Raw genomic sequence first — 12138 nt, 5'->3', positions numbered from 1 at the left:
TTAGTAGTCTGGACAGACACATTCTGGATTTAAGGAGAACAAGGCTTACTCATCTCCCAGCATCCAACTGGCTCCCAAGAGATTAGAACACAGAGTTAATTCAGATGCTAGTCAATGCACTTGGCTTATGAGCATGGGATTGGGGACTGGAGAGACTCTCCTAGATTAGCCTAGTAGAGACCTTAGAAACTCACTGTTTACTTGTTCTGACTTCAGGAAGCAGGGAAGTTATACTTCTCTGCCATTTTGGACATAAACCTAGATGTTTTTGGTATGAATCCATCTCCCCCTCTATATTCAGTCATCACCATGGAGGTGTTTCAAGCTGCAAGATCCAAACCTAAACTGATAAAACTGATTACATCCTTCCTACAATCTACACACTTCTGCCTTTTCTTGTGCTGGTTCCAGTGCTTATCTGACCCTGCACTGGGTCAGTTTCAGTGTGCTCAGCTGGCAGAGAAGTATCCTGGCTGGGGGAAAAAAAAGAAACAAAGGAATGAAAAAAAAAAGTAAAGGCAAACAACTTCCTGCTGAGTTTGCAAACAGCTCAGCACAGAAACAGATAAATACCAGAGAGAGCCAATACAAGAGAGGGGGCAGCAGGGATGCAGGACTTCAGCAACCCCTGCAGTTACATCCATTTCACCTCTACAAAACTGAAGCCTCAGTTTCCTCCTCCATTCTCAATTCATAAACAGAAGTTTAATCAAGTGAACACTGAAATCCTTTTATCAAACTTAGACATAAGGAAACATGGGTTAAATAGTGTTTGCAACATATGCAAGTTTAGATGAGATTGCTTCCTGCTGAAGTTAGAATTCCTTAAATAAAGTATTTAATAGCTACAGACTCTTCATACATAAATAGAATTCTGCTGCTAAGCAAAACGGTGAACTGGAAACGAAAACAAAAATCTTAATTGTACTTCCACTACCAAAAAACTAGGCTAGAATACACTATGAATCTAGAGAATAAGGAAATAATGGTCAGAAATCAGAAGGAATGCACTACTGCAAAGTGAAGGGTAGAAATGATGACAGACTAGCAATTGCCAATTAAGTATTATTGGTTTTCCATTTCTTTTTGGGTCCCAACTTTATATTTGTTTCTCAAGATTTCCTCAAAGACCACATACTTTACCAAAAAAACAGTATCCCTTACTTTTTCCTATTTCAGAGGAAATGTAAAGTGTTACTGGGTATGCAATAAAGATGTGGAAACTGGTGAAACCATAACTTATCTCTGAAGTAACAATGTTACTGCACTGCAGAGACTTTAGTTTCACCTCACTGCTCTGCTCACCTGTTCAAAATACATAGCCTGAGGTAGAGCTCCACAATAAACTAAACTGAATAAACAAAAATACTTGAAGAGAGAGATTCCACTTGCCCACCCCCTTCTCTGTTATCAATCTTAGCCAAGCAGTATCTGCTCCCTCCTGCACCATCACGGACAAGACAACAGTCAATGCAATACACTCACATATATGTGAGTGTACACACAATGTATACACTCACATACATACCCATGTGTACATAAATCTTTTCCATGTTCTTTGGATACAGCTGTTTTTACATTTGCATGGGTTTGCTGAGACAAGCAGTACAGTCCATTCACAGCCCTTGTTGGGGAGGAAGAGGAAGCAGCCTCTTCCAGAGCTGCAGGAAATGGTTAACCCAGCTCATCCCTATTGTGAAACCTCAGCCCCAAAAGGAATTCAGCTGCTTCAACATCCTACTGCACCACGGTGATAAACCTGCTCTGCAGTACAGCACATGGACTTGCTCCCAAGTATGATCTTATAAAATAACAGGGTGATGTAAAACCCAGGTAAAGTGACTGAAATTTGAAGTTCAAAACACTTTTTGTTCCTCCACTAAGCAGTTCATATTCTTGCTGGTCCTTTGAGCTATTGCAGAATTTATGCTTTGTCCTCCAGGTACTATTGTTGCCTTTGACACACAAATCTGCTTCTGAAGGATGGTGTCTATTATTGCACAATATAATTCTATTATTGTCTGTCATAAAAAAAATTGCTTCCAGAACCTCAAAACATTGAGTACACTCCACTGATAAATTGCCTAACACATTCAAGATTATTACATGCTTTCAAGTTTAATAGATGATAATGGCAGATTTCCCAACTCCCAGAAAAATGTACCAGCCTGAAGTGTTAAAATTCATATCTTAGAATATTTGTTTACATAAAAATCTTACCACAATTTAAGAACAAATGAGACACTGGATTCAAGGCTGATAGAAAAACACTTCATAAATTCAGAAAGATTTCAAAGGTATTTTAGATCACCCAATAATATAATTTCTCAATTTAAGGAAAAGAAAAATTAAATCTTCCTTTGTTGGGATCTGATACCAACCCAGGAAGAAACCTCCTATATCCCAGTCTAGCACATTCACTTAAGAGGTTAAGTATTTTGAGCTATCTTGTGCTAGTAATTAATGTATGGTAATACTGAGCTTTTGATTTAGACAAACACATAAGACTTGTAAATTCCAACAGTGAGTCATGAGGGAAAGAGAGCAAGACATCTTCCCCTCACTCCTCTAATCAGGCAATAATTTGTTTCCTTCTTCAAGCCTCCATTCACAGCAATGATTTTTTTTTATTTTTAAAGATGCCTATAGTTTATAAAGACAAAAAAATTATCTAACCTCCATGGACATTTAAAAAGACAATAAACATGAGCACTGATTTTAATACCAGGCATTAGACTTCAAATTCTTTACAAAAAAGCAACGCCTTTTTTCTGACTGTGGGCAACTCTTGGCATAATGGGGGCTGCTCCACAGCTGTATGCATCTAAATATAAATATGTGAATAAGCAAGGTTTCTTAAATAATGTATTTCATATGAAACTTGGCTTCGTTAGATAAATCAATCTGGTGGAATGGAATTTTGTTAACAAACAAATAGTTATTTTCTCTGAAGTCTGCAATGGACAACAAATTCATCTATGTTAACATATGAGAGAGCATCCTTTCCCTCAAAATTCTAATACATTTCAATAAACCCACACATATCTAATAAATATATTTAAATATTCTATTACCATACCAGCATGGGTACAGCACTTTTTCTTGACATGGTGAAGCTGATGAACTTATTTTTACCACAGAACAGGCCATATTCTGTCAACCTAAAAAAATAGTGACATGATCCAAAAAAACATGAACTGGCCTTTAAGCTTTGTTGCAATAAATAACTCCATTAATAATGGCTGATAAACATGCAAATTATTCTCTACAGTCAGTTCAGATTTATTCAGCAAACAAGGATATCAGTACTTCTGAGAACTATACAGTTCTGAATTAATCACAATATATTTTATATCCATATCACTGAAAATTGCTCATATTAATATAATTAAAATTCATAATATTGATTTAGAGGTATTAAAGCAACACATCTTCCTCTACAATGTATAATTACATCAGTAGCAACCTTCCATGGAAAGAGAACAGGAGACACTCATTTAAGAATATTTTGGTTTTAAATTATAAGCAATCTAATAAACAATGCTCACTTTGGACTTTTGGGGAAATGTTTTAGATCAAACACAGGATAAGTGTATACTCATTTTTAAATTAAAAAAAAAACCAAAACAAAAACAAACACACCAACCATCCAACCAAAAACTAAAAAGCTTACCAAACCCCCAATTTTTCTTAATTCACCAGCTTAATTGAAAAAACTCCTGCAGATATCCCATCTTTGCTTTGTATTTTATCAGTCATATTATTTATCTCCATATGTCAGGAGCTTACATACAAAGTCTCTAGCCTAACATAAAACTTGCATTAGTTATGTCCATCTTCAGGGAAGACTTGCAGTGTCTCACAAAATTAACTAGGAAAAAAAAAATAAACCACTAAACACTTGAAACTTTTCACTCTCCCTTCTGTGAAAACAACCATCACAACTACCTGATCATACACAGGCAGATGTGTCCAGCAACTCTTAAGCCTCACACAAAGTCCTATAAGCTTCCTCCTGGATGCTTTCAAAAACGTGACTGACTGGCTGCAACCTCACTGACATCCATGAGTTAAAGGCAAAACCAGAAAAGCTCTGCTAGGAGAACATGGAATACCAACTCTTCCTTCTCAAAGATTTGATCCATCACAGTTTCTCACACAGTGCCCACATCACCTGTCTTGCCACTTTATTGGTGGTATATGGACGCTACACAGTTTTTTATCGTGGTGTTACCTCACATGCTGTGAAAGAATTATAGCCAAAATTAAGGCAAAAAAAGAAGAACGTGTTACACGCTTCTCCAATGCATCAATTCCATATTGCAATGTATTTCTTTGTAAGTGGGAGAACAGTGCTCATAAGTGACTTTTTTCTTATGTGCACCCTTGTACCCAAGGAAAACGCTAATACTTGACAGAAGAGGTAATTCTGGAACTACCATCCAAGGAAAAAAAAGCATCAATTGCATTATTTAAAGAAAAGTTTCTAACACTCCTTCAAATACAAATTCTAAAGTATGACCAAAAAAAGCCTTTCTACTGGGGCAAATAGACAAAAATATACATAACTCTTCCTCCAATCAGGTTATAGATTATCTGGCTGAAAAAGGAACTATATCCACAATAATTCTGCAAATAAATATAAAACTTTCTCTTAAACCTAAACCACATAGTTCTAGGTTTGCACACTTTATTCCAAGAAGGCAAGAAACACTAACCTTTACCTTTCAGTGAAAAAATATCCCTCTATTCAAGGCATACTCATAGGACCACTTAGCAGAGGTGATATTCAGTGTAGCATCATCAGCTCATCATGCACATAGTCCTTATCTCTTGAAGGCCATGAATAGGTTTATGATTGATATGTCTTGTCAGCAAAGCAAAGGGAAAAAAATCCAGGTGAGAAAACTGTAGTCTAAATCATTAATTCTTCTTCAAGCCCTGATCCTGAACCGTGTTCAGGACCAAGAATAGCTATTCTGTATTTTTCAGAACCAGAGTAAGCAAAATTAAAAAGGATAATGAATAAAATCGTTGAAAGAAAAGGATGCTGAAGAACAGAGTGGGAAGTATCCCACTCACAAAAGAAACTGTAATTTATAAAAGCCTCGGAGAAGTAACACTGTTCCTCATGTGAGGGGAGGGAAAAAAAAAATCACAACAGACACCAAAGGAGAAAAACAGGGACTTCAGATACTACTTCACTCTTAAAAATGGTTGTAAAAATGCAAAAAAATAAAAATAAAAATAAATTACCAATGCAGAAGTTGCCCCAATCAATTACTTCAAGTCTAATAAATGTGAATCTCAAGAATCTACAGGTTTGTTGACATTTACTTTTAATTTGTTGACACAAAACTATGGTGATAAATGTTGTAACAAGTAGGTAAGTTTAGCAGTATTAAAATCTCTCCTCTTGCTATTTTATGCTTTTGCTAATTATATAAAAGAACCCAAAGGTCAAAATACCCCCAAGGAAAAACTCAACTGGTTTAGGGGGGGAAAAAGCTTCCATGAATATGTAGTCAAGGAACTCTCTAAGGTAAAAAGTCAGATCACTAACTTTTCCATTCCCAGAATACAAAAAAATGAGTAAAAAACCTGAAACACTTGGTTGGGTTCTACAGCCACATTATTAGGATATTATATGTTGATGAGTCCAGTAACTGGAGTTGGGTTTTTCTCATCCTTGTGGTCCAGTTGGGATGAAAAACTGAAAGACTGAGGTCACTGTCACAAGTCCATTTAAATACACATATTTATTTAAATATCCATATTCCTGACTGATAGACTGTCCATAATAGCATCTAAAATGTCTTTAGAAATGTAAAATATTTATTATTTTAGGACTTGGACTCAGTAAGATCTAATCTGCAACATTACTACCCCTGTAGCAAGGTAATTTGTTTTATTCAAATTCATCTGTCATTTAAAAATGCTTTGAAGTGTGTTTCAAAAACATAGTAAAAAGTCTGAATCTTCAACCACCTTCCAATAAATACAAACTACCACATTTGAACAAGCAAGAAGGTAACACAAGACACTGGCAGAAACACTCAAATAGGTAAAAAGAAACTTTCTAAGAAGTCAATCACAGTACCACCCAAGTTATGACATTAACCTGAAACCAACACGTGGGTTAGTAATGGGAAACAAATACATTTGTTCTGACTTAGCATGTCACTGGCATGCTGGGTTTTCAATAGGAATTTAATGAATGCAAAGCATAACCCAGGCTGAGAAGGAAGATGAAGCCGTCACCTTGTTTTTGTTTTTACAAGCAAACATCCATATGTTCATGGCACAAGCCTGTAACTCTGTGAACTTTGTTGCTGGTTTCTAACATGCCCAGTGCACTGCAATTCTCATCAGTATCAATACAGTATTTTGGCACCCAGCAGCTGGAAGTTAAATTGCACATGATGTTAAAAAGCTTGTCATAATACCTGGCTTTTAAACACTACCTGTACTCTTCAATCTGAAATTTTACACCCAGTTTGAGCTATTTATTTCCTCCTCTCAGTCATGAAGCAAATTTAGAGCAATAAAATCTTGTAAAAGATGTCTTTAATGTTCTCACAGAGAAACATTCTGCTGCAGTGCTTCGGCTGCAAACACTGCAGAGGAACTGTAAATAAAAAGCTAATTTCTACTGGAAACAGAGAAAACATGGGAGATAGTCCCTTGTATTGGAGTACCTCATGAAGCCACATTTGAGATCAAACAGAGTTTGAAAGAAATCAACAAAAGGAATGTGACTGTTTATTACTCCGTCCCAGAGGATCTTGTCACAAAACGAACAGTCATCAGGAACAACTCTCTTCTGACCACTGCATCAGCCCACAGCGACAGGGGAGGGAAGCGGGGGGCAGGAAACGGACAGGGATTCTGTCACAGAAGACAATCAAGGTTGCTCGTGGGGAAATGAAAGGGTCTGTCTTCGATAAATAAGCGACGGTTTCACAAAAGCGGTGACGGGAACCGAGGAGGGATCAGGCTGACACGGCGCTGCCGCCTGCGCTCGCCTGACCCCGGCAGGAGGGCCGGAGCCGCCTGCCCCGGGACGGTTCAGCCCTTCCCCGAAGCCGGGCGGCGAGGGACCGGGCTGCGGGTGTAAATCCCCGAAACAAACAGACACACCCCCCGCACACCCACTCACCCAAACACAGCGCAGCCCCCGCGCCTCACGGCGGGCCTCGGCTGCGGGCAGCGGCCCGGGGACGACCCCCGCCTCCCCGCCGCGGGGCGTGAGGCGGGCTCCGGCACAGCCCGGGGGGTGGCGGCTGCCGACCTGTCACGGCCGGCGCAGCCCCCGCGGGCCGAGGGTCGTGTCCCCCCACAGCCAGGGACGCCGCTGACCGGCGGCCCCACCCCCGGCGCGGAGCCCGCCGACGTCTCCGCAGCCCCGCAGCCCTCCGTCCCGGCTGGCCCGGGGATGACGGCGGCGCCGCGCACTCTATCCGCCGCCGGCAGCCCCGCAGGAAAAGGCGAGGCGTCCCAGCGCCCGGCAGCGCGGCGCCAGGCCGGGGAGCGACGACGCGAACTCTCCCCGTTCTCACTCACCGGCATCATCTCCGCAGCCTTTTCCGCGCCGGGCCCGCCGAGCTGTGCCGGGCCTCTCCTGCCGCCGCCGCCTCTCACCGCGGAGGACGCCGCGCTCGCCCTGGCGGCTGTGACAGGTGCCTCCCGCGCGCCTGGCTCCGCGCAGCGGGCGGAAGGAAGAGGCGAAGGCGGCGACGGCGGCCGGGCTCCCAACCCCCTTCCTCCTGCTCCGGAGCGCGGCCGCCTCTCCCGCCTCCCTCCCCGGGCGCTTCCTGCTCCGCTCTGCTCCGCTCCGCCCGCGCCGCCCCGCCACGGGTTAACCCCCGCCGCCGCCTCCTCGCCGGGGCGGGGCCGCGCGGGGCGGCGCTCCGGGGCCGCACGTGACCGGGGCCGGGCCGGGAATGCGGGACCGGGAATGCGGGACCGGGACCCGCGCCCGCCTCCCGTCCCCGCCGGGACCCCCTCGCTCCCGCAGCGCCGTGCTCAGCGTGAGCCTCGCCACGCCGCTCCTCCCCCGCCCGGCCTCCTCCTCCCGGCGCTCTGCCGCCCTGCCCCCGGGCCAGCGCCGCCTCCTCTGGGCGGGCTGCCCGCGGCCGATTGCCCCCGGGCCCGGGCGGTGGAGGAAGGGGCAGCGGCCCCGGGCGCTCTCTGCCCCCGGAATGCGGGGAATGCGGGGCGGCTCCGCCCGGCCCGGCCCCACGGCTGTGGCTGCCCGCGACCCGCTGGATGTGCGGGGGGAGCTGGGCGTGACACGGGGCTCGGTGGTGTCCCGTGCCTGTGAGCTGAGGGCGCTTCCCGACAGCTTGTCCTGCTCTAACGAAACACACCTTGGATAGCGTCATGCCTAGCGTCACCTTACTTCCACCGTCCCTTCCGTGTGAAATCTGTCTGATGTACAAAACTCCGCTTAGGAGCAGGAGGGGAAGGTATTTTTGTCCTGATGTCAGACTCATGAGATCTGGTCTCGTGTTTCAAAGTAAGGCTCAGTTTCCTTCATTTTCTAGTCTCTCATTCTGTAGAGTTACAACAGCAAAATGAAACTTAACAGCTTGGAAGAAGCTAAGCTCATCTAGAAGTCAAAACATCACCATATGTTAGTACTGCAACACATGCAATGTAGACAAATTTCATATTGCTGTGAGTCTTAAATCCTAATCTACAGCATACATGGACCTACCCAGTGCTCCAACTGTTTCTGAAAATGGCTGGTTTCCAGTCTTTGTTACTTTATTTGCAGAACACCGTGACAGATCTCAGCTAGGAGTGGAAAAAAAAATGTTAACTTGGCAAGATTTTGAGGAGCTTAGATAATGTTTGTGTAAGTCCTTGAGGGTAAGCGGTAATAGCATAATAATCTCAATGTATGAGCCTGTATGGTAAGCATATCCTATTCATGTAAGATTCTGTAACAGATAATAGCATATTTTTTTTTTAATATATGCATGCTTAAGATTTCACTTAAGCATTTGTGTATCCTCTGTGCATTTGCAGGCTCTGGTGTTAGCTTTGTGACAGGTCAAAGCCTCTGCCTCTTTTACTAAAAGAGTCCTACAAGGAAAACTTATTAGCATCACAAGATAGTACTTCACCAGTTATTGTGCAAGTACCAGTTGGAGTACTACGTGCTGGCAATCACACTGATACCATCCTCAGGTTCTTGTAGACCGTGATTCCACCTCACACACAGAGCTTTGGAAATAGGTTAGACTATGGTACTTCAAACCCCACAGAGAACTCCGAGATCTACTCAGAAGAGTATTAACCCTGCAACTAAGCTGACTTGAATAATACAAGGTCTCAAATGCTCAGTCATCTATCTTAAAAAAAAAAAAAAAAAAGGAGGGGAGAGGTTTATCTTCATCAGATTCATATCAAACTTTAACCAACAAAATAATAGGAGTGAATAGAAATTTACTTGTCCTCTTACTACTTACAGTAATTCTATTTTTAACAAACTAGAAATTCTAAAATTCTAACACTGAGATATTTCTGCACCTTTTGTCATACTTGTTCTATAAAAATTAGTCTTTCTCATTAACCAGGTTAATTTTCATTGCCAGCAATTCTTAAACAAGGGCCTATACATTTTTTTCCAGGTGTGTTTGATAGCTGACATTTCCCTGCATTCAGTAAATAATAACAAAAAATAAAATACTGTAAATATTATCCCACTATTACTTTTTCACCGTGATAGCAGGAGTGCCTACAAAATGAAAAGTGGGAGAATATGATGTAGGCAATTGCTGGGGATGCAGACACTCCTCCATGCAACTCCTCTGTTGGAACAGTGGCCTGTAGTATAAAAGTTTGTCATTGTGTTGCTTTTGGCAGATGGAGGTTCAGCAACCAGACAGACTGGATACTGAAGTCTAGGAGGAAATGTCTTCAAAAGGTAAGAGTATGTACTTTATATGCAAGTCTGCTCCTACTCCTTTTTCTGCTTCCCTTCAAAACATCACTTGTCTCAACTCTTCCCATCTGAATTTTTCTGTAGAAATGCAGAAAGAAAAAGAAATATTAACCAATATTTACCAAGTATATAATACTTTAAATTCTATCTGCAGCATGGGAAGTTATTTAACACTTCTTCCACAGAAAAATCTTTTGGGAACCACTTTCTTAGCAGTCAAGAGACAAAGAAGCCTTTATAAAATTTTCAGATTCCAATTTAAAACCAGAAATCTGTTTACTGTGAACAGAATAATGGCCACTTATAAAAATGTAGATTTTTTTCCCTCACTGCCCATACATTCCATACCAAATGACTGGTCCAGTTTTGTAGAAATTATAGTGCTTGGCCCAAGGGCCCAGTGATATCTACAACTCAGTTGCCTTTCTTGGATAACTGAGGTTGCATGAAAACAGTCAGGATTTGGGAAATGCTTAAGAAGATAAGGGAAAAGAATTTGGGTATGGAAGCAGATAAAGCCAGAGGTACTAAACTCAGATTATTTGATTCCAAATCAGCTTCCTTTGTGAAAGGTGTTCTAATTTTGTCAACCTCTTCCTAAAGGAAAGGGTTTGTGCTTATTCGTTGATGTAAGTATTAAAACATGTTATACAAGTATCTTTTATTCTCCTCTTGGTTCTTAAAAAAACTCAGCAATTCTATTTAACTTCATAAATCGAAACCACTGTAGCTTAACACACATTTATTCAACTTACAATACATTAAAAAAAAATAAAGAATTAATGATTATTGGTTATGATGTGGTGAGTTTGTGACATGTGCAGAAGTTGTATTTACCTAGAAACTGAAATTTGATTGCAATGCATAAACTGTCATTTAGTGTTTTGTTAAAACACTTGTAATTTATGGGTACACAACAAAAAATGACCAAAACATGGTGTGTATTTAACCTAGGTTTATTGGAAAAAGGGGTTTTAACTGGTGTTAAAAAATTGCCAGGCCTCTTATTTAATCATTATTATTATTCTTAGGACAAGCAGAGATCCCACAAATACAGGTGGCAGGCTAATGAAATTCTCAGGAGTGCTCCTGCTGAAATTCTGCATCCTACTGGTGTTTTCTGAGTATCTTCCAGTGAGATTTTCAAATGTATATGCTTTTTAAATTTTAAAAACTATTATGTCTGAATCTCTCCTACTTCTTTTCTATGCATAGACAAAAGGAGGAAAATGAGCTTTCCTACCTTCTCAGATCCAAATGTTCTCCAGTTTTGCATTCCCTTGTTAAGATGCTTTTCCAGAGCATAGGAAAATGTTTTCACACTTTAGAGGTGTCACAGGAAAATAATTTTGAATTAATGTAACACTTTTTTCATGTGGTATTTTTTTAAATAACAGATACTGCTATTCATAGCCAGCAGCAGTGTCAGAGGTCAAACATTTAGGGTGGGATCCAGCTTTACTAATGTAGGAGTTAGGTGTGTCGTTTCAATCAGTCATTGAGGCTGCTTCCAGAGATAAATCAGGCCAGGGAGGGGAGAGAGGCAGTTCTGCAGGTAATCCATTCAAGTCGAGATACTCACCCCGCTATCTAAATCTCTTGGTCTTTGAAGGTGTCTATCTCTGTATTGATTTAGGATGGAGCCTGGATGACTAGCTCTGATTGGGAAGCAGACTTCTGGATGGCTCCAGTTCAGATGGGCTCCCTCACAACTGGCAGAATAAAATCTCTAAAAGTGAGTATGGATAGGAGCACTGGGGTTTTTTTCATGTATTTAAAGAAAATGTTTCTTTGCTAAATGAATAAGTAGATTACTTTATTACAGAATACAACTCTCCTTTCAAAAATTGTATTTTGCATTTGCTGTAATGCAGGAGGAACTGGCTCCGAGTAGGTAAGCAATTTAAGAAGCTGAGTGACAGAACTGCTTCTAACTTGCCAGGCAGTTCATGGGGTGGCTAGACGACAGTGCTTTGTAACAAATGATACAAACAAAAAGACTGAATGTTTCATGGGGAGTTTCACAGCAGGAGCATAAAATCTTTAGTGAAATACAGTGTAAAGTAAGAGTGTATATGTAAAGGAAAGGTATATTAATTTGTTACTGTGGCCTTAAGAAGCCCTTCATTCCAGAATCACGGTGATTTCCTAAGGCTGCAGCAATGAAGTGTTCGTACTGAACAATA

The 12138-nt window shown here is 41.5% G+C and overlaps 1 protein-coding gene across 1 annotated transcript in view; it reads right to left on the bottom strand.

Moving 5' to 3' along the window:
* PPP1R13B (protein phosphatase 1 regulatory subunit 13B) overlaps nt 1–7874 on the bottom strand; it is a 69756-nt gene extending 61882 nt beyond the window's left edge. The window contains exon 1 of the mRNA XM_066321685.1: nt 7564–7874. Coding sequence (XP_066177782.1) covers nt 7564–7572 — 9 coding nt within the window. The 5' untranslated portion in view covers nt 7573–7874. The remainder of the gene's footprint in view (nt 1–7563) is intronic.
* Nucleotides 7875–12138: the final 4264 nt, after the last annotated feature.

This window comes from Sylvia atricapilla, chromosome 6 (assembly GCF_009819655.1).
Source record: "Sylvia atricapilla isolate bSylAtr1 chromosome 6, bSylAtr1.pri, whole genome shotgun sequence".
Classification (NCBI taxonomy): domain Eukaryota; kingdom Metazoa; phylum Chordata; class Aves; order Passeriformes; family Sylviidae; genus Sylvia; species Sylvia atricapilla.
Note: the sequence above shows the minus strand (reverse complement) of the source record. Positions and strands in the feature narration are given on the sequence as shown.